General features: G+C 37.6%; 1 protein-coding gene across 1 annotated transcript in view; it reads left to right on the top strand.

Moving 5' to 3' along the window:
* The window catches only part of ATP10D (ATPase phospholipid transporting 10D (putative)), a 110,591-nt gene that overhangs the window by 9,728 nt on the left and 77,106 nt on the right, over positions 1-23,757 (top strand). Inside the window, exons 2-3 of the mRNA XM_025386350.1 lie at positions 16,843-17,169; positions 19,816-20,010. Coding sequence (XP_025242135.1) covers positions 16,880-17,169; positions 19,816-20,010 — 485 coding nt within the window. The 5' untranslated portion in view covers positions 16,843-16,879. The remainder of the gene's footprint in view (positions 1-16,842; positions 17,170-19,815; positions 20,011-23,757) is intronic.

Genomic DNA, 23,757 nt, shown 5'->3' with positions numbered 1-23,757 from the left:
ATAATGGCTCTATCTCGGCTCTCCACAACCTCCACCTCCTGTATGCAAGCGATTCTCCTGCCTCAGCCTCCCCAGCAGCTGAGATTACAGGCATGCGCCACACGCCTGGCTAATTTTGTATTTTTAGTAGAGATGGGGTTTCTCCATCTTGGTCAGGCTGGTCTTGAACTCCTGACCTCAGGTGATCTGCCTGCCCCAGCCTCCCAAAGTGTTGGAATTACAGGCATGAGCCACCATGCCCAGCCTAAACATCATTTTTAGCAGCTGTCTTGTATTTCCATTAGAAATAAATTTAACACAATTAGATATAATGCAGTTAACAATTTCTCTATTTCTGAACATTTGTGTAGTGACTTTTTTTTTTTTTTTTTTTTGAGATGGAGTTTTGCTCTTGTTGCCCAGGCTAGAGTGCAATGGCACAATCTCGGCTCATAGCAACCTCTGCCTCCCACGTTCAAGCCATTCTCCTGCCTCAGCCTCCAGAGTAACTGGGATTACAGGCATGCACTACCATGCCCAGCTAATTTTGTATTTTTAGTAGAGACAGGGTTTCTCCATGTTGGTCAGGCTGGTCTCGAACCCCAGACCTCAGGTGATCCGCCCGCCTCGGCCTCCCAAAGTGCTGGGATTACAGATGTGAGCCACCATGCCCGGCTGTGTAGTGACTTTCTTGGGCTGAGATGAGTATATTTCTACTGAGGGTCGGCCAGAGATAACACTTTTAGGGCATATTGTCCTATGGGTCTAAAGAAGTAAGAGCAGGTTAAAGTCCTCCAAAATTATATGATTGTATACCTTCATTGAGCATTATGAATAAAGAAACCCTTTGCTACATTCTACATTCAGAGTCAAAAAATGCTACCTCTGTCTTAAATTATTTTTTTAGGTTACTACTGGAGTTGAAAATTTTTTTTCCTATATATTTGTAGTATGTGGCTTCTGTGTTTGTTCAGGCTTTTTTTCCAACTGTGTTATTCATGTGACTATTAAATCAGAAATGAATAATTTTTAATATTGATCTTATAAGATACTAATTAATTAATTTTTGAGACTGAGTTTCACTCTACTGCCCAGGCTGGAGTGCAGTGGCGTGATCTCGGCTCACTATAACCTCCACCTCCTGGGTTCGAGTGATTCTCATGCCTCAGCCTCCTGAGTAGCTATGATTACAGTCGCCTGCTACCACGACCGGATAATTTTTGTATTTTTAGTAGAGATGGGGTTTCACCACATTGGCCAGGCTGGTCTCAAACTTCTGACCTCAGGCGATCCTTCCGCCTCGGCCTCCCAAATTGCTGGGATTACAGGCGTGAGCCACTGCACCCAGCCTATAAGATATTAATTTAAAAAATACACCATTATGGCCAGGCACGGTGGCTCATACCTGCAATCCCAGCACTTTAGGAGGCTGAGGTGGACAGATCGCCTGAAGTTGGGAGTTCGAGACCAGCCTGACCAACGTGGAGAAATCTCATCTCTACTAAAAATACAGAATTAGCCAGCTGTGCTGGCAAATGCCTGTAATCCCAGCTACTCAGGAGGCTGAGGCAGGAGAATCACTTGAACCAGAGAGGCCGACATTGGGGTGAGCTGAGATTGCACCATTGCACCCCAGCCTGGACAACAAGAGCAAAACTCCATCTCAAAAAAAAAAAAAAAAATCGCTGTGAGTAATAATAGACTTGTTAGGGTGATACTGAAACAATGGGGCAGATTCCACAGATTAGCTCAAATAGGCCGTGAAAATGTTAGGATAAGTACCTATCTGTAGAAATCTTAGTTTATTTTATAGTTTAATCATACTAGCATATAAAATTCTGGCAAGCATAATCATATTATATTCAAGTTGACTTAAATAATTTATGACACATTCATAAATAATGACATAGTTTAGGAATTAATAAAAGCCTATCTATATATGCATGAATAATAAAAAGGTAGTGGAGCAAACAGCAGGATTATTGTATGTGAATTGCCACTAACTTGCTGTGTAATTTTGGGTAAGTCATTCTTTCCAAACCTGTTTTCTTCTGTGTAAACTAGTTGGATATTAACATTTTTTTCCAGCTTTAACATTCTGAGTTTTTTGTTTAAGTTCTTAAGCATCTTTAAAATGCTTTTCCTACTTTGAGGAAATGTTGGCATCAAACAATTCATACGTATTCTTACAAAAAAAGTAAGAATAGCTACCATTTGTTGATCTATTATATGTCAGATGCCTTACATAAATTCCCATTAACTCCTCACAACAACCCTACAGAGCAGATGGTATCATTGCCATTTTCCTAATTGGAAAACTGAGGGTCATAAGAAGTCCCACTAGGGCTGAGAGGGAGAGCCAGAATTTGAACCCATGACTCGGAAATGCTCTGTTCTTTCCACAGTGCCACTTACCTCTCCCTTGGACAAATGTGATGACTTGTTTTAACCCACAGTTTCTCAACAGCAGCATTTCTTGACATTTGGGACTAGATAATTATTTGTTGTGAAGGATTGTCCTGTTCATTGCTGCATATTTAACAGCATCTCTGGCTTCTTTCCACAACCAAAAGTATCACCAGATATTAGCAAATGTCCTAGGGGGCTGGAAGGGGAGGTACAATTGGCCCCATCTGAGGACCACTGATCTAATACAACTTAAGTCATCAGTAGTCTGAGGACAAACATAATTACTTTCTCCAGCAAAGGCTTTAGGCCATTTTAAGGGTCAAGATGGAATTAACCAAGTAGATCTCCAGCAAAGGAACCTACCTACTCCTTCATGCAATAATACTTATTATACATTGATTGTCCCTTATTCTCTTAAGATTCATCCCATTTGGAGAGTGTTTTTTGGGGTGCAAGGTATATCAACAAGAACCTGATTAATGTTTGTTAATTCACTGAAAAGTATTCATTGAGGGCATGTTATATGCCAGACAGTGTCCAGTTATTGGTTAAAACAGTAAACAAGATGGCGTTGTAGGAGAAACAAGTATTAAATCATTTTAGCTTATTCTCCTTTATCTTCCTAATAATCTTGTAAAGATTCTGTTTAGAACCACAATCCAGTGTGTTTATCATGTTTTTCATATATACACAACTTACCACATGAAACTGGAGTTTACCTTCCTTAGTGTGAATGAGTAAAGATTACACCCTGGGAAACTTGTGTTCTTCTGCTAGTTCAAATATATATTTTGGCTCTGATTTTTAAGTGAGCACATATCTGTGTGCTAGCTTCATTTTGAAACTTAACTGTTTATCTATTGGTTAGTCTTTTAATGCTCTTACCATTTTGTGGTCTGAAGCTTGGCCACATATTTATCAAAGTTTGTCTTGTGGGAATTAATCTCTGAAGTACCTCTGGTAAAGAGGGAATCGTATGAGGTTCATGCCTGATCCCTTTACTAGACTCTGTACTTCTGGAGGACAGAAACCATGGAGTTCACATGGGACTTCCCATCATGTTAGTTTTCAATGCCTGGAAAAGTACCTGGTTGGCAATGGTAGCCTTTCAGTACCTATTTCTAACAAATATAAGGAAAAGAAATCTCTAAATCGTGAAAATAGATTTCACTAAATAAATCTTGCTGAATTTTTATCTTCTACTTCCTGAAGACCTCTGAGGTCATTTATTTACATTTCTTAATTATTCTAAGGTAGTTGGAAGTAAAAAAATCTTTATAAAAACAGATTTGGTCAGCTGATGGGGAAAAAGCCTGTAAAACCATTCAAAGCAAGGAGGTCTTCAAGTACTTGAAGAAAACCTTATGGAAATGCTTCTGAAGACCCTGAAGGCATCACTATAAAGAGTATGCTTCTCGGGAGGCTGAGGCAGGAGAATGGCGTGAACCCGGGAGGCGGAGCTTGCAGTGAGCTGAGATTCGGCCACTGCACTCCAGCCTGGGCGACAGAGCGAGACTCCATCTCAAAAAAAAAAAAAAAAAAAAAAGAGTATGCTTGTCCTCAGAACATTAGTGCTGAATTCTCAGAGAAGAAAATTTACTTGAAATGCCGTGTCAAATATAGGAAAATTGGGTACACATTGTATGGTGATTTCTATCCTGGATGAAATTGTTTTGATACTTTAAAGAATAAACTTTAAACTGTCTTAAAAAAGGTTACTCAGAATAACTTCCTCCCGGAGAGTTTTAGAACAATAAAATTTAAATACTTCAGCTATTTCTAAAAATAAGTCCTACTTGTTTTATTTCCTTTTTTATGTCTTCCTGTTGCAGAGTTTCGTAAGTGCCCATTTTAGAATTATATGCTCTAGATCTTAATGTGAACTATAATAACTTTAGCATGCATAATAAGAGCTGTAGTGAGCTACATACCATGAAATGCCTAAGTTATTATATCACATGTAGAGCCAGTGTGTATAAGATTGTTAAAGGTATTCTAGTCTTTGCTGCCTATAAGAGGGGTGTTATTTTACTCATTCATTCTTGGGTTCATTCCACAGATATTCATTGAAAATCTACTCTTTGCCTGATATTGTACTCTTCCAAGCCTAGGCCATATCAATGAACCAAAAAGACAGAAATTTCTATCCTGATGGAGGAGGGAGACAGACAAAAGCTAAAATACCAAAGTAAATTATGCATTGTTAAAAAAGTGACATACATGTTTCATGAAAAGTAAACAGGCAAAGAGAATAACAAGAGGCTGATCATATGGAGCACTGGAGGTGGCTACCGTAATTACATGGGAGCCTTTAGAGAGTCTTAAGTTGTGAAATTGTCAGGATCTAACTTATGTTATACCAGGACTAGACTGATAGTGGTGAATCAGGTTGATTGTAATAAAGGTGATGAGAAGTGGTACGATTCTGGATATAGTTAAGGGAAGAGTCAACAGAATTTGCAGACTGACATCATGTGAGTTGTAAGTGAAAGACAGAAACCAAGGATGACTCAAAAGTTTTTGGGCTGAGCATCTAGAAGAAGGGAGCTATTAGCTGACAGGGCTAATCTGGGGGATAAGCAGTTTGGGGGAGAGTGCTTGGACCTCCATTTGCACTTGTTACTTTCTGGAGATGGGCTGCCTCCTGGGCGTCAGTCTGGAGTTTTGTAAAGAGGTCTGTGCTAGAGGAACAGAACTTGTGGAAGTTCTCGTTGGATGGCCTTGGTTTTCTCAGTAAAATAGAAACAAGGTCATCAGCAGGAAGAAAGTTAGGAGGGAGATACTGGATGTTCGAGGAGAAAGGAGAGGGTATGAAACAGTTGTGTATGAGAGTGGGAGAATACATGGACAGGAAATGCAGCATGATTGCAGTCAGTGTGAATGGCCAACTTAGAGTTTGTGGTCAGGAGGTTAAAGTGACTCTGACAAGGTGTTGTGCGTTTCTTTCCAGCCACTTTCAACCTGTAGGTACTGGAACAGAGTACATAGAGCTTTACATGTGAATGTAAGCAGGGTGAGGGTTTTGCCAAGAAAGAAGTGAGAGAGGAGTTCACTGGGTGAGAGAATATATGAGGAAGTGATTACAGTGTTAACCATAAAATTTAAGCTAAGGAAGGAAATGAGATCACTTGAGAATATGGGGCAGTGAAAAGATGGTTGGTGGTCGTTTACGGGTAGGATCAGTGATATTGGAGTCAGGTTAAAAGTGAGTCATTTATTTGAAAGTAAATTTTATATGCATGTATTGAATTATAGTTCAAACACATATAAAGTCCTCTATTGAATCCATCTAAGGCACAGTAAGCAGTAAAAATGGGTAACCTCACCTAGTACAAAATGAATGTTTTAAAAGTAAATAAATGCAGGCTGGGCTCGGTGGCTCATGCCTGTAATCCCAGGACTTTGGGAGACCGAGGCGGGTGGATCACGAGGTCAGGAGATCGAGACCACCCTGGCTAACACAGTGAAACCCCGTCTCTACTAAAAATACAAAAAATTAGCTGGGCGTGGTGGCGGGCGCCTGTAGTCCCAGCTACTCGGGAGGCTGAGGCGGGGAGAATGGCATGAACCTGGGAGGCAGAGCTTGCAGTGAAGAGCCAGATCATGCCACCGCACTCCAGCCTGGGTGACAGAGCGAGACTCCATCTCAAGAAAGTAAATAAATGCAAATATTTAAATTTATTTGTTCACTTTTTTTTGAAATGAAGCATGCCTTTAGCATTTTTCTCTAAATATCTTAAATTTAATTTTTTAATAGCACTTTTCTCCTATTGTCTCTCCCAACCCTCACATTCTTTGGTGGGTTGCCAGAGCTATATGCCTTCTGCCAACTCATTGTTCAAGTGTCACTGCCCTGTATCAGAGCCCTCTGATAGCTGCCAAGGCTCTCATTCCATATAAGTTATCTGGATAAAGCTTGAGCAACTACTTACTAAGATGTGCCACTTGGGTGAGTTTCTCTAACACTCTGTTTCCTCATTACTAAGTGGAGATAATAATATGTACTTTGTTGTAAGGATTAAAATTAATGAATGCATGTGTATCCTTTGCATATAACCTGGTATATGTCTATAAATGGTAGCTATTGATATGACCTTAGGTCTATTAAATTAACAATATTTATTAATGTTGAATAACCAAATCTCAAAAACATGCTATCTTGTCATTTCAATAACATATTAGTTTAGGAGCACATAGGATCACTAAAGTCAAAACACAGTATTGTTACCATCGATATTTTCATATTTTTTCCAGCTTTAAAAAGAAATTAAGGCATATTAGGTATTCACCATAAATATGGGTAAGATTTCTTTTTAGTTCCTGATAACATAGAGATACACATATACAACTGCAATATTTTACCTGCCTTTTGCTAGCCTAAACCAGCTTTGAGCCTGATTATTCACAAACAGTAACTTATTTGGACATGTGATCTGAATTGTATTGAAGAAGGGAAGCATTAAAAAAAAAATCTGAAGTGTATTGAAGAAGAGAAGCGTTAACGCTTTCAATGTCTGAATGGACCATCCATAGAATATATATATATATATTTGATTATATATGGTTTTGATTTTACATGTTTTCCTCTTTTATATAAAATATGCGTATATGTATGTATGTAATAATATATGTATATAATATTACACATATAAATATATATAAAATATACATATATGTAAGTGATATTATATATAAATATATAAAAGCTTTATTCTCACATGAGAGAACTGAAGAAACTCTTATTTAGTGCACATTTGGAAACAGTAAGAATGGGTAACTATTTCTAGTATGAAACAATGCATCTAGATACCACAGTCTACTTTTATATGTTTTTCAAAATAAACATGTCATGTGAAAATTCTAATTTGACTCTCCATCAGCAATTATGTAAAACATGTCACTTGGCCAGGTGCAGTGGCTTATGCCTGTTAATCCCAGTAATTTTGGAGGCCCAGGCAGGCAGATCACTTGAAGTCAGGAGTTTGAGACCAGCCTGGCCACTATGGTGAAACCCCATCTCTACTAAAAATACAAAAATTAGCTGAGCCTGCTGGTGCATGCCTGTAATCCCAGCTACTCAGGAGGCTGGGACAGGAGGATCGCTTGAACCTGGAAGGTGGAGGTTGCAGTGAGCTGAGACCATACCACTGCACTCAAGCCTGAGTGACAGAGTGAGACTCTATCTCAGAAAATAGATAAGTAAAAATAAAACAAAATAAAATAAAAGCATGTCACTTATTGCTGTGGAGAGTTCCTTCCCTCAGTCTGAGTGAGAGCCTGCTTCTGTGATGTAGAACAGTATCTTCTATTTCTGTCTCCCCAAAGTCAATCACAGTGTCTGGCATATGGTAGGTTTTCATGTCATGCTTGCTGAGTGAATTGAAATTGAATGAGCTCTTTTCTAAAGATATGTAAGGGCTAAGTGCTTCAGTACCGTTGCCCTTTTTTCCATTTAGGGTTCTTAAAATGATGAAACTATTACAAACATTTCTTTGCTAGTGGTAAAAGTGAAAAGTAATATGACTTAGCTTTTTATGAACTTATGTAGCACTTCCTCCCATGAAAATAATCACCAGTTATCAAAAGTAATTTCTTATAGGGCTGGGGGCAGTGGCTGTCTCCTGTAATCCCAGTGCTTTGGGAGGCCGAGGTGGGAGGATTGCTTGAGCCCAGAAGTTTGAGACCAACCTGGGCAGTATAGCAAGACCCTGTCTCTACAAAATAAAATAAAAAATTAGCTAGATGTGGTGGCTTATGCCTGTCATCCCAGCTACTTGGGAAGGTGAGGCAGGAGGATAGCTTGAGCCCAGAAAGTCATGGCTGCAGTGAGTTGTCATCGCACCACTGCACTCCAGCCTGGGCAACAGAGGAAGAACGTGTCTAAAAGAAATTAATTACTTTATTTCAATGTTTTGGGTGACATATTACCTTTGCCTGACTTTTAATGTATATCTAAAATATAGATTATGTACTCCTACTGGGGATTTAGTTCAAGGTCACTTAACAGAAAATATTGAATGGCACTAAGAACTCCAAGGTGATTTTTATTCAGCAAATTTGATTCATTCCACCCAATGGCGAATACAAAGCATTACGTAACTTCATTATTCAAGATCCACAGTTTTCCCACAAAATAAATTGACCCTTGTCATCACAAAAGCCCATATTAGACATATTCACATAGACTGTTCATACTTACCTTCTTTTCCAAAGATTATGTGAGGTGAAGAAAAACCTTTTTTTGTCAATAGAGGATAGTAGTGGAGCCATACCAACATGTCACATTGTCACCTGGGGCAGCAAAGAAACCACCAAAGATACGAAACCATCTTGATGCTTTTGTCATGACCTATGAGATAAGGAATCAGTCTGCCTGCGGTAATAAGCTTCTATAGAGAGTGTTGAACAAGTGGGTCACAGATGACACAGATTGGAGCAAGACCAAGTTTTATCAGGGCTCACTGTGCTTCAGGCAGGGCTGGCTACTTCTGATGTGTAGGTCAAGGAGACTTTCCTATCATGAGTCTATTGTGAAACGATTCCTATCTTATTGTTAGAAATCCATAGATATGAAATTTCTCTGTGCCTTTTATTGACTATGATAGAGAATTCCTGTATCTTCCATGGTTTAGAACATATAAGAACTTTGGCGTTTTGTTTGTGTTTTCTCATCTTGGTTGAGAAGAAGGTTATAAGTCTATCAAGGTCAGGATCCATTGTTCTTTCTTGGTCAACTTTTGGAAATGTTGGTTGAAACTAATTCTAACTGTATTAAATCTGCAGAAAGAATCCTTAAGATCTCATCAACAATCTTTTGTGTAAACTAGACTTCGCTCTTTTAGTTAATTCTAGCCTTAAATGTGAGGATCTTCTTGTATCCGCTGTCAAGCCATTAGTGCATAGCTGAGGTTACACATTCAAAGAAGATGGGCTTCCCAATAACATGAGCGATATCTAATAAATTGCTCAGTCTTAATTCCAACTGTGCATTTTGCAATAAAGTTAGTTAGCACAGAGTAGTGAATCTCAGAGCAGCATCAGTACTATCTGCAAGTGTGTTAGACATGCAGATTCCTGAGCCCCATCCCAGACCTGCTGGATCAGAAACCTAGAGGGGTGAGGTTCATGGCCAGGTGTGGTGGCTCACACCTATAATCCTAGCACTTTGGGAGGCCAAGGCAGGTGGATCACCTGAGGTCAAGAGTTCGAGACCAGCCTGGCCAACATGGTGAAACCCCATCTCTACTAAAAATACAAGAAACAACAACAACAAAAAAACTAGTTGGGCATGGTGGTGCATGCCTATAGTACCAGCTACTTGGGAAGCTGTGGTGGAAGGATCATTTGAACCAGGGAAGCAGAGATTGCAGTGAGCTGAGATCGAGCCACCCCACCACTACACTCCAGCATGGGCGACAGACCAAGACTGTCTCCAAAAGAAAAAAAAAAAAAAAAAAGAAACCTAGGGGATGAGGCTTGGAAGATTCTGATGCGAAACAAATGTAGGGCATCTTGAAATGATTATAGATATTTTCTTCTTTTAGACCAGTTAACATGTGTATTTTTCAAATTGTTGGCTGGTGATGACCTCAGGAATTTAAAAATGCTAACTGAGCCCAAGAGAATTCATTATCCTGTATTTACCTTTGGTAATCTGCCCTACTGCAAGCTTTTCATTAAGCATTCATTAAGGGAAATAGGACTTTTGAGAACTAAATCTGCCTTCAAGTACATTTGTGTATAGTAAGGAACTTAGTATATTTTAGCTACATTCTGTTAGTGATGGATTTTAGTTTTTAATATCTTCTAGAAAAAATATTATAATTAGAAATAATGTAATTTTAAATGACCATATTTTATTATTTAAAATTTTATGTATTAATAGCATTATATAGTTGGAATAAAACATATGTTTTAAAACATAAAACAGTCTCAGCAGCTCAGTAGCATTATATAGATTGGACGTCTTGAGAAAATTTTAAAACATTCTTCGAACTCTACTTTTTTCTCTGAAAAATGAAATGAAATTCCACATCAAGTGGAAACTAAATTAAATGGCATGTAGTATTTTGTAAACAGTAATTATTATAAAAGTGTTAGTACTTACCAAGCAATGCTTGATATGTATTTCTTCAATTATGATCTTAGTTGATTTCACACCTAAAATTGAAAGCTTATAGATTTTAGAACTTTAATTACAGGTTTTATAATCTGTGAGTAAATGAAATATTGGATGGGAAAATTAATATCTAGCATCATGCAGACCTGCTTTATAGTAGCACTACACTATTCCAGAATATTACATAAAATTAATACATTTTCCTTACAAAACTTTAACTTAATTTTTTAAGAATATAAATCAATACCTCTAAGGACAGCAGATTACTGATGGTAGTAGAGTATCTAGATCTAAAACATTCTTTCTTGGGTTATGTGATCATCATTGAACTTCAAGCACCTGGTTATTCATATGGTTTTAAAAAGTTATTTTTGTTAATTCTCAAGACAGGGTTCCTATGGTTGGCAGAGCATCAGGTCATAAAACACGAGACCAGTTGGTTTATTAGCAGAAAACTCTGAAAATTTATCTCTTTGAAGAATGGGCTAAATCTTAGAATTATGAATGATGTTTCTAGAAATCCCTGAAAATGCTGCCCAGTAAGTTCTTTATTAGAACTTTTGTCTACTAGATTGCTGGACTTTCTCTTAGCAACAGTTGAGAAGAGAGTATTGCTATCCTCAGCTAGTTGGTTGCCTAGAAGCCTCCCCCATTAAATGAAGAGCAAACTTACTAAAGCAGAATGTGACCAGGTGGTTCAGTATGCGGTGCAGTTTAATAAATTAAACATAGATGAATAATTGGTATAGTTGTTAGTATCAATACTGTGCACACAAATTCTCAGCTAATATTTATGAGTAAATATTGTAGAGAGAACATTTTGTAAAAAGTTACAATGGTAGTTAACCCTTACTTGGGACTTACTATGGGTCAAACACGTGCTAAGTGCTTTTCATATATTAACTCACTGAATCCTCATAGCAACCCTTTGAGCAAGTTAAGCTGGCAAATATGGGTGCCAGAAGTTGACGTCAACTATGCTCTAAGCCATGCAAAAGGAAATGGGATGTCTTTAAGTTCTTTTCTATAAAATTCAGTGATCAACAGACATTTATATATCATCTAACTTTGGCCAAGCACTGGACAGACACATGGAGAGGAATTAGGTATGTTCCCTGACTTTGAATAATGAAGCCATCTGTAACACACCATGGCAAATGCATATGAGCCATGCTTAGGGTTCTAATGGGGGCAGAGCAGAAAACGCCTTATGGTGTCTTCTGTGTGGACCCCTCCCAATCTCCCTCATTCCATGGTCAAGCCAAAACAGTGTCAAGGATGAATAGAGGCTGGTGTGGTGAGTGGGTGATATGGTTAACTTGTCCTTCAAAAAGAGAGGGCAGCATTTGGAGAGGTGCAAAGTGTACACTATGCTTTGCAACCTCCTTAACTCATTGGGAGTACTAACTAAATTACAATGTCATAGACCCCATTCCAGATCCACGGAATCAGAATCTCCAGGGGAGAGGCTTTGGAGACTGTGACTAACAGGGGCCCCAGGTGATTCTTATCAGCGGGGCTTGGGCAACACTGGACAAGTGGAATACAGTTTGTCCATGAACGTTGTTGGAATGAGTTTTGGAGAGAATGGTGAAGAATGAGATTAGGTAGTATGAAGGTCACTTTATGTCATACCTGTCTTTTTGATTGTTCGGTTTTCTGTTTGTATCCTACTTTATGCTGCTACGTCTCAGTCATTAATAGGTACATTGAATTGAGCATTTACTTGGACAACTTTAAATTGAAAACTTTGGACCTAAGCCCAATGTAGAAGATTCCCACCCTTGACTTATCTATGACTTGAGAAACACTCAAACAGGAGAGTGGGGAAGAGGATGAGCATTGTTTATTTATAGCATGTTCCTTGACTCTTAATCATGTTTCATTTTATTTGTTAGAAGACTGAGTAGCTACTAAGTGATACAGCTAATATTTGACCCTGGGTTTACAGAGCAGAAGAAATGTGATTTGTCAAAAAGCGGTGAGCAAAGTGCTCGTTCCTTCAGTTAAAAAGGGTGAACTGCAAAATGCAGCTTTGGAGTCAAAGTCCATAGTAACCTTTGTTACCATATGAAGATGTGTGCCGGCTGTTCCCTTGATTTCTTTTAAGGAAAACCAATTATCAATATTTTATGTGCATTTATCTCTATTTTAAAATCTTGCTTTTATATGTGCATGTGTATATATATTTTTGTTTATAAAACAAAACCATGTGTTTGCCAACCCTCTGATACAAAATAAGTCATTGGGTAGAATTTTGCTGTAGGACTAATGGTTTGTGACCACTGTGTTAAGTCATCTCTAAAGTCTAAGCCTTAAAATATAATGATTTGTGATGATGCTTGATGAGGTATGACTTACTGATTTGCTTTCCTATCATATCTTAAAGAAATTTTCCTGAATATTTATGTGGAGCACTATTAATAACTGAGGCTTCTCCAAGTACTAACATACTTTTTTTTTTTTTTTTTTTGAGACAGAATCATGCTCTGTCACCCAGGCTGGAGTGCAGTGGCACGATCTCGACTCACTGCAAGCTCCGCCTCCTGGGTTCACACCATTCTCCTGCCTCAGCCTCCTGAATGGCTGGGACTACAGGCGCCTGCCACCACGCCCGGCTAATTATTATTATTATTATTTTTTTTTGAGACGGAGTCTTGCTCTGTCGCCCAGGCTGGAGTGCAGTGGCCAGATCTCAGCTCACTGAAAGCTCCACCTCCCTGGTTTACGCCATTCTCCTGCCTCAGCCTCCCGAGTAGCTGGGACTACAGGCGCTCGTCACCTTGCCCGGCTAGTTTTTTTGTATATTTTTTAGTAGAGATGGGGTTTCACCGCGTTAGCCAGGATGGTCTCGATCTCCTGATCTCGTGATCCACCTGCCTCGGCCTCCCAAAGTGCTGGGATTACAGGCATGAGCCACCGCGCCTGGCCAGTAACATACTTTTAACTTTGTTGGAAATGACAGAGAAAGAGTGAAAGGCTCTTTCCTGATTACGGTGGGCACAGTGCTGCCCTCACCTGAGCCTTCTTATCAGATGCTCTCTTTCGTTAATTTTCTACCGTAAGATTCTGTTTTCTTCTTTTTTAAATCTGATATTTTCAAACATGGAAAATGTTATTTCTTTTTATTCATTTTACAAAAGCATCCACTGAAATAAAACAATTTGAAAGATCTTCATAAACAGATTTTATCTTTAGCTATCTGTAGAACAAATACCTGTTTCTATGGGAAAAGCTTTCTATGTGTAACATTATTGACTGAGGGAGAAAGGGTTGTAAGGAGAAAATTTTGTTTTAAAAACTTTTGAATTGACAAATAAAAATTGTATGTATTTTTGGTGAATAATGTGATGTTTTGATATGTGGATGTATTGTGGAATGGCTAACTCAAGGTAATAAACATGTGTATTACCTCACATACTTTTTATTGTGGTGAGAACACTTCAAGTCTACTCTCTTAACAATTTTCAAGTAGACAATATTAACTGTAGTCACCATAATATACAATAGATCTCTTGAACTTATTACTCCTTTGTAGTTGGAATTTTGCATTCCATAATAGTCTGTTTGCTGCATTTGGGGATGTGGATCTATTTAGGAACATGGATCTATCCACTTCCATGTATAATTTCAGCCCCGTGTGAAGCCACACACAATCAGTATCTTTTTACTAACATGTTTAGTGTCGTTAGTGGATCTTGAAACTAAATGCATCCTAACTGGTATTAATATGAGAGAGAGAAGAAAGAAGATCCCTGTGTGCATTGCAGGTGGTAAGGGTAAGAAATATTTCATAGAACTTTTGTTTCAGATGTGTGTGTGTGAGTGTGTGTGTGTAAATTCTATTTTGCATCATAGAATGTATTTCTCACTGGGATGGCAGTTAACACATTTCAGAAGCCTCTGAGCTAGGATGACTAAATAGATCCTTGGTCATTCCTGCCCAGTATAAAAGAATTAAATTTTAATCTAGAAATTTGAAAGGATTTTCATCATATATTAATTACCTCCAAGCCTAGGCTTTTCTCCTCAGTTCCTTCAAAGTACTTCTCTGTCTAGCTTAAATCTGTCCTCTGGCCCAAGGGTCACTTTTCAGGAGAATGACAGTGCTGAAGATAGAGTTCTTACAAAATGATGAGCTGCCCAGCCTTGGAGAGTAGGAGAGAGACTTGCAGGCTCTAGGAGGGGGCTGTGGAGGGCAGTGAGCCAGCCCTAATTCTATCTTCACCAAAATTCCTTGAAAATGGAAAGAAGGAATAAAGGGGAAAGGCAATATGAGAGTAAATAGAGAATCTCATGTACATTTAAAGATACTAAAAAGGCACATAGAGAAGGAGACCTAGAAATACTTTGGCAACGAAATGTTTTTCAGTCATTATGGGCTTGTTTCTTAGGAACTGAGTGACTTGGGGAAAGATGTGGTTCTTGTCTGGGTTGTGGAATAAAAAGCCGATTGTTTCTGTGAACCAGTAAGTATGTTTGCTACCGTGAGGTTATTAGTCAGACACACCACAAATTAGCAGAAGTTAACACTTCCTGTATTTATTTCGTATTTGTTTAGTTATTCCTGTTTGGACTCTCAAGAAATTGTATTTCAAAATTTAAAAAGGGAAGTGAGATATAGATTGTTGTATGAGATTGTGGACACTAGAGGGATAAACGTTCTTATGTCTTAGTAAGAATTTAATGGCAAGTGAATGCTTCCTTTTAAGGTTTCCAGAAATAAATCAAATTGTGCTGATTTCAATCTTTTAAAAAAATATCACATTTGTCATAATGGTAACCTAATGAGCGTTATGTGAAACTAATGAAAAGCACTTAGTATTTATGTTCAGTATTTTCTGTTATCTATTGATTCACTTATAAAGCACTATCTTATGTTCTTATTCTGGGGGAGAGTTCTAGATATGTTATGAACTACATTAATAACTCAGGCTGTCATTATGAGCAATAGGTTAAAAGAACTAAGCCACTTTTGTATGCTTGGTGAAGTAAAAACCAGCTTTTCAAATATACTTCAGAGGCAGGCTTTTAAAAAATTATATCGAAGAGATAGTGTTATTTTGGCCAGTCAATCTTCATTGATTTAGTTCTCTATAAATAAATATTTTAGAGGCCAAACTCCAAAGGACTAAGAGCTGATAGGGATAGAACTTTTTTTTTTTTCTTGTTGGTATCATTAGTATAAAACTGATGAGACTGACATGAATATTTTCTCTCACGATAAGACGGGCTATCTATTGTGGGTCCAATATCTAGGCACAACTACATATACTCAGAGGCTGTTGTTCTTCCCATCGTCTGCCTGGAATACCAGCTATTCGGGAGGCTGAGGCACGAGAATTGCTTGAACTCCTTTCTTTCCTTTTTTTGTTTTGATTAATAAACTCACATTCCAGGTAGGGCTGCATTTCTTGGAAAATAAGGAAACCTTAGAAATAAGGAAAATAAGGGAATATGTATCAGTTCGATTTTATTTTGTTGCAAAGCACCCCAAAACTTAATGACATAACATTTATTGACTCATAATTTGGTGGGTGGGCAAGTCGGACTGAACTCAGCTCAGCTTATCTCTATTCTAATTTGTCTCATCTAGGCACACTCACTTGTTAGTGGTCAGGGTCAGTTGGCAGTCAGTGGTGTCATTTATGTATTTATAGAGGTTATGGTGGTAAATGGGGCAACTGAGGCATGTGGTGTGGGCCACAGTGGTTCCTAGAATAGTGACAGAGAATAAGCTCCAATGAACAAGCACTTTTCAAGCCTCTACTTGCTGTCTTGTTTGCTGGTGTTACATTAGCTGAAGCAAGGCACATGGCCAAGCCCAGATTCCACAGGTAGAGAAAGACTCTACCTCTTGATAGGCAGAAAGTTATGCGTGCAAAGACAGGAAGAATTTGTGGGCATTTTTGTAGTCTACATAGAATGGGTTTTATTGATGTCCTATGATCTATCAGACTTTATGCCAGGTGACTTATGTGTTACTCGTTTAGTCCTCAAAACAATTTCCTGAGATGCCTGGCATTATGCCATTGCAAAGATGATAAAATTGATGATCAGAGAAGTTAAGAGACTTGCACAAATTAAGCCCAAACTGTTTGCTTCAAGTTACAGCATGGCCTTTTAGGTGCTGTCTCTCAGATGCTTAGCCCATGAGGCAAAAAATGTATGCTCTATTTGGTTAAAATGGAGTTCTAAAGACTGCTTTTACTTTCTCCCTTACCTGTTGAACCATTGGGTCATATATTTATTTGGTATAGAAAAAATATTAAAATTTCACTGTCTTTGAGACTTTTCAGAAGCTCATGGAAGTGTGTTTTTTGTTTGCTTGCCAGGTCAGCTACACAGCCTGGATCTCACCACAGTTTGGACATGGCTGAGGCTCTCCAATGGGCCAGATATCACTGGCGACGGCTGATTGGAGGTGCAACCAGGGATGATGATTCGAGGCCATATAACTATTCCTCATTGCTTGCCTGTGGGCGCAAGTCCTCGCAGACCCCTAAACTGGCAGGAAGGCACCGGATTGTTGTTCCCCACCTCCAACCCTTCAAGGATGAGTATGAGAAGTTCTCTGGAGCCTATGTGAACAATCGAATACGAACAACAAAGTACACGCTTCTGAATTTTGTGCCAAGAAATTTATTTGAACAATTTCACAGGTATTGTTTTATTTTTGAAGAAAACCTTAGAATATCATTCTAGTTGATGCATAACATTTTTTTTTCATTTCCATAACTCTGTATGTTACTTAAACCTAAGACATGTGACATCATCCTTGACAATTTTGGTACAAGTCTGTTGTGGAATGATGACTCCTTCCATTCATGTCACGCTTTCCAATTGGTACAGTGTTTTCTCTTTACCAGAAAAAATATTGTAAATCACATATTATAGATTAGGAAATGAATTGACTGTGGTTTAGCCAATGTTATGCCAGTGTCAAGTAGCAGACCAGGGGTTGCCTCCAGGGGTCTTCTTACTCTTGCTTTACTGTTCTTTCCATGAAACCATGCTACATTTTAATTTGAGATTTTTCTTACTGACAATAGGAGGAAATAGAGCTCTGAAGCCAGTGCAGATGTCAGATGTTATTAGGTGAAACAGTGACCTAATTCAGCTTAATATCACATTCATGGACACTCTCCTGTGAGTTTAGGCACTGAAGGAAATGGAAGTGCGAGTACCACTCCTCTCCTTGTGGAGTTTGCCGTTGTGCTAGGGAAACACAATATGTATGTAAAAAGCAAAAAGACTTAGTGAATGCAGTGAATGTTATAAAGGGCTGTCAAGTAGAGTGAAAGCCTTGAAAAGAGAAATAATAATACTAACTGGAGCAATAGAAGGGGAAGTGACATTTGACTCAATAATGGAGGGTGGGTGAGATATTCAAGGCAGAGATGTGGGCAAAGCATATTTCAGATGGAGGAAGTAGTATGAATAATGGCATAAAGGCAGTAGCATAAAAGGCTTGCTTGAAGCCTGGGAAGTAGTGTTCTCTGACTTACATGTAGCATCTATGCTGGGGAGCAACAGGGAGTAAAGTCAGAAAGATAGATGTGACCCAGCAAAGAGGTCTTGCTATCAGGATAGAGTTGAGAGCCAAGGCTGCAGGCACAATGAACATGCTTACGTCAGATTTCACTACAGAAGCAGTGTGGTGGGTAGATGAAAGGGCTTAGAGATGATGGATGATGGCAGAGAAAACATTTAGGAAGACATTGTATATATCCCAGTGAATTATAATGGAGACCTGACCTTGGAACAATGTGGGAATGAAAAGAAGGGTGACCTCTTACAGATACTATGGATTAAGACATTCAGTGAAAGGAATAAAAAGATGATGTAAACATGTTGAGCTGTGATCACCAGAAGAATTAAAAGAAAAATGAAAAGTGTAAAAAGAACCTTGGCTGGAAGAGTATTTTGTTTTTGTAAAGGTATTCAAGATGCCAGTGCAAGTAAAGAGATTCTCCATATTCTTTAGTCATTCTGCATACATTCATTCTCATTATTCATTCTGTATATGTGCCATATGCATTTATTAAAGAGTGATTATGTTGAAAAGACAGATGTGAATTTGTTGAATTAATGGCTGTATAGCTCTATGTGTGTTTCATTCTTTCATGGAGTTTGGAATCTAGTGTACCCAATGGAATAAAAACCTGAAACAGAGTTCAAGGTTAGAGCTATAGGTTTAGATATGGTCCATCTGGAAAGAGTTGAAGCCACAGAGTAGCAGAAAGGGTTAAGAAAGAAATTTTCAGAGTAAAATGATTTGGAGGTGACAAAAAAGAAGTATATATAGGTTACTCTTTTGAGAAGTTTCATGGTCAATGGAAAAATATGTGATAAAAATTTAGCGGCAGGATTGAGATTTTGTTTTTCCTTTAAGGAAAAGGGTGTCTTGAACTTACCATATGGCCCAAAATTGGGAACCCATGGAGAAGTATTTGAATATATAAAATAGAAGAATGGAAGAAGTTCCTGAAGAAAGTGGTTCTGAATAGCATAAAGGAAGAAATAGAAGAGTTAGTCACAAGGAGAAAAGAAATAGGCTTTTCTACTCAATTTTAAGGCTTGTTTAAATCTAATGTTTGGATGTACAAAAGGCTAGAGGGTTGATCTTTGTTTTGTTAATTATTTTTTTCACCACATTAACTCTGAATGTCTTCTAATTTTTTCTGAACTTTTAAAAAGAAAATAGTACTTTCTATTGTGCTTTTTCCTATATGTTTTTCTATCGTGCTCAAAACCATCCCACTCAAATATTTACTATTTTATATTTAATAAATAATATCTCACATTATTTATTTATGTATTTGTTACTCCACCCAGGCTGGAGTGCAGTGGTGTGATCTCGGCTCACTGCAACCTCCAACTTCTGGGTTCAAGTGGTCCTCGTGCCTCAGCCTCCTGAGTAGCTGGGACCACAGGCGTGCACCACTACACCCAGCTAATTTTTGTATTTTTTGTAGAGACAGGGTTTTACCCTGTTGCCCAGGCTAGTCTCGAACTCCTGACCTCAAGTGATCTGCCCGCCTCGGCCTCCCAACATACTAAGATTACAGCCGTAAGCCACCGCACCCAGCCCTGATATCTCACATTTATTAAAGTATGACACAAGCCAGATGTCTAGCAGGGTAATAAATAGTTCATTAAGATTTGTTGTATTTTGCTAGTTCTATATTCTGTAACATACAAAATCTACTAATAGAAACTTATTGAAAAACAGTATAGTACTTTGCCTCTTACTTCAATCCTTGAAGGAACTTCTTAACACCTTCTTTTGTGTGTTTGGATTGCAGAGCTGCCAATTTATATTTCCTGTTCCTAGTTGTCCTGAACTGGGTACCTTTGGTAGAAGCCTTCCAAAAGGAAATCACCATGTTGCCTCTGGTGGTGGTCCTTACAATTATCGCAATTAAAGATGGCCTGGAAGATTATCGGAAATACAAAATTGATAAACAGATCAATAATTTAATAACTAAAGTTTATAGTAGGTAAGTGTAATGGGAGCTTTGCTAAGGACTATGTGTGTATCATTGAGAAATATGCAGAATGTTACTTTTTTCTCCTTAGGTGTGACCAGGACCCTTTTGTGTTGTTGTTGTTGCTATTATTTTCAACTAACATTTCATAAAGTCCTATGGTGAATTTAATTCAAGTGTCAGAGGAAAACAAAAATGTATAAGCCGTTGTCAACTCAGGAGCCGACAAAGCGAAAGCTTCTGTAACTCATGTATAAGTGGAATTAAAAGAATTAAACTTCAGGGCCGGGCATGGTGGCTCATACCTGTAATCCCAGTACTTTGGGAGGCCAAGGCGGGTGGATCACCTGAGGTCAGGAGTTCGAGACCAACCTGACCAACATGGTGAAACTCTGTCTCTACTAAATATACAAAAATTAGCTGGATGTGGTGGCAGGTGCCTGTAATCCCAGATACTCAGGGGGCTGAGGCAGGAGAATTGCTTGAACCTGGGAGGTGGAGGTTGCAGTGAGCAGAGATCGCACCACTGCACTCCAGCCACAGCACTCCATCCTGGGTGACAGAGTAAAACTCTGTCTCAAAAAAAAAAAAAAAAAAAAAAAGGAGGAGAATATTCTTTTTTGGTGTGCATGAAACTAGAGCATCCCATCACAGCAACAACAGAAAGCATTCATAGGAGGTCTTTTTAGTGGCATATTTGCTGTATTGGAGACTTATATTTTCAGTATTTATGAAATAGAGAGTCTATGTAGCTAAGAATAAACTCAGTGAAGGTGAGTTTTAAACTGTAGTATATATTATTTGCAGCTCCTGGGTTTTTATTATTAGATGTAAGTTAATACTTAGTAAACAGTATAGACAAATATAACTTATCTTCAACCTTATGTGATCCAAAGAGGAAAATGTTAGAAAAGCCTTCTCTGAAGAAGCGATATTTAATCTGAAAGCTGCAGAATTTGTATTTTGTTCATTATTAGAATTATTTAGTGACTTTCATAATGTTTGTTTTTATGATCTATCAAGAAAACAAGGAAAATAAGTTTGTTTATCATTTGTAAGATGATTTGAGATTTCTTGGATAATGAGAAATTAGTTCTGTTTTTTTCTCTTATACTCATGTCCTGCCTAAAGGGAACCAGAAAAACCTATGTGTTGTATTTTAAAATGAAATAATGGTATAAGTCCATGGTTTTCATGTAAAGCCATAGAGCATTTGACTAAAACAGTTCTATTAATAATTTAGTAACATTTGAATGCTTATTATATACCAGGGATAGAGAACTAAAATGTCAGTGCAGTCTCTAATCTCACAAACGAGCTATAAGAAACAATATTTTACAATGATTATATGATGAACAAAGTCCAGAATTTGACCAATTTTAAGATTACCCAGCGAATGCCAAAGTTAGTAAATGGAAAGAATGCTTATTATATATATTTTTGAATACAAATGCAAATATGTAAATAATTTCAGGCCAAGTGCAGCGGCTCACACCTGTAATCCCAGCACTTTGGGATGCTGAGGTGGGTGGATTGCATGAGTTCAGGAGTTTGAGACCAGCCTGGGCAACATGGCGAAACCCTGTCTCTACCAAGAAACAACAACAAAAAATTAGCCAGGCATGGTGGTTTGTGCCTGTAGTCCCAGATATTGGGAGGCTGAGGTGGGAGGATCGCCGGAGCCCAGGCGGTGGAATTTGCAGTGAGCCAAGATTGGACCACTACACTCCAATCCGGGCAACAGAGAGAGACCCTGTCTCAAATGAATGAAATTAATTGCAATTTGGAGTTGATAGTGTGTGTTTATTTGCTTTTCTAGGTTGTTCTACAACATTTAATCTGATTCTCTCACTTAGCTGTGTAACCTTGGACAATTTACAAAAAGCAGTTAAACACCCAGTTTCCTTTATTATGAATGTAATAATAAAACTTACTTCATAGCACCTAGTCTTTTCCAAGTGCTAAGTAAAAGCCATTATGATTATTATTATAGGTTAATTTAATGACTATTTGCTAGAGTTTATGTTTGTCACATCAAGTCATTTCATCAACATTTGAGAACTCCTTAAAACACTGCACAATTTTTAAAATATTAAAATTACCCAGTGGAAGACCTGGTATAACTTTTTTCTCAGGTGTCCTTTTAGACATAGTCCAGATTTATTTTAATTGATTTTCATATAAACTTAAAGATGAAATGCAGTATTATAGTCAGTTATTTAATATCCATTCTAAAATGTTCCTTTGTGTTTGTGTTTCATAATAGGCTCAGGTAATTTTATGCATTTTTATGTATGTATAATATAATTTGCTTTTGTTTGGTATTGTAGAAGAAATAACGCTTACATTTTTCCCCTAGATTATTTCTGGAGCAATTATTATAAGGTTATAAAGAAATAAAGATGGGATATAAAACCATGCCTTGTTGATTTGAATATGCTAATGTAAATTCCTATGAAATACAAAGAAATCAACTTACAAACGAATTATTTCTTCACAAATTTAGGGTGAAATTATGGGGGCTATTTAGCAAGTTTTTGGAAGAAGCATATTAACATTTCTAAGTGATAATTTGGTTCTTATTTGTAAGAAGTGGTGTTTCACAAGGTGCTTAATTTTCTATAGAAAAGTATCATTTGGAATAACAAACACTAGTCTAGAAATTAATCATTTAAACTCTATTATACCCCCAATTAAGTTAGAATAAGCTATTATAGAAAACCTGACTTTCTTAAGATTGCCTTTAAAATAGGAGCCACTTGTAAGGTTTTAAAATCTGTTTTAACATAATGGAACTGTCTTGAAAAGAAGACTGTTAATCATTCAACAAATTTGAGTGCCTGCTATGTGGTAATCACTGAGACACTCAGAGGATTTAAACTAAAAATAGATCCAATGTCTGCCATCAACGAATGCACATTATTTTCTGACCTTTAAAAATCACCATGTTGTTGATGTTAGAAGTTTCAAAATATTAGCTAATGTTAACATTTTAGGATTATCTTATAAATCCATAGAATTTCATGATTTGTGAAATGAGACCTTCAGTAGCCATCTAAGATAATAAACCTTATGTAAGACATTTTATGAAACAAAAATTTTAAATTCTTCAAATGTTCTTGAAAATATGTAATTAAACCACATTTTATTTGGTGGTTATCAGAAGTGACTGTAAATGGCAGTAAACTCTAGTATTTGAGAGGATAGACTCTGGATATACCTGCCTTGTTTCAATTTACAGGCCTATTTAGGAGCTGTGTAACATTGAACAAGTTACTTAACTTGTCAAGGCCAATTTTTTCTAATTTGTAAAAGTAGGGCTATCGTGTTTTCATGATACCAACCACAACATTGATTCAAAAATTAAATGAGTTGATATATATATATTTAAAGCATCTAATAAATCTTAGCTGATGTTGTGCCCAATGGTAATTCATTATTTGCTTATTATAAATAATTTAGTGTTTTATTGGAAACATACTAAAAACACCAAAAAGAAAAATTAATTCATAATCCTACCCTTTCTCTCTTTAAATATAAAGTGAAGTAGGCGTTCACATTCCCCACCCTTCATTCTTACCTCTCCCTCTCTTCCCTTACCAGCTCCCATTCTAGTGGAATCACTGTTAATGGTTCAGTGTGTATTAGTACCAACTTTTCCCAATGCTTTTGTAGCAGAGCTGTTTGCTACTGAACTTACAAAGAAACAAAATAGGCCTAGAAGCTTTCCTAAAGGAGGGATTGTGAGTGCTGTGTCCT

The sequence above is a fragment of the Theropithecus gelada genome, chromosome 5 (genome assembly GCF_003255815.1).
Source record: "Theropithecus gelada isolate Dixy chromosome 5, Tgel_1.0, whole genome shotgun sequence".
NCBI classification, from domain to species: Eukaryota; Metazoa; Chordata; class Mammalia; order Primates; family Cercopithecidae; genus Theropithecus; species Theropithecus gelada.
The sequence above is the reverse complement of the archived record's forward strand: the minus strand, read 5'-3'. Positions and strand labels throughout refer to the sequence as shown.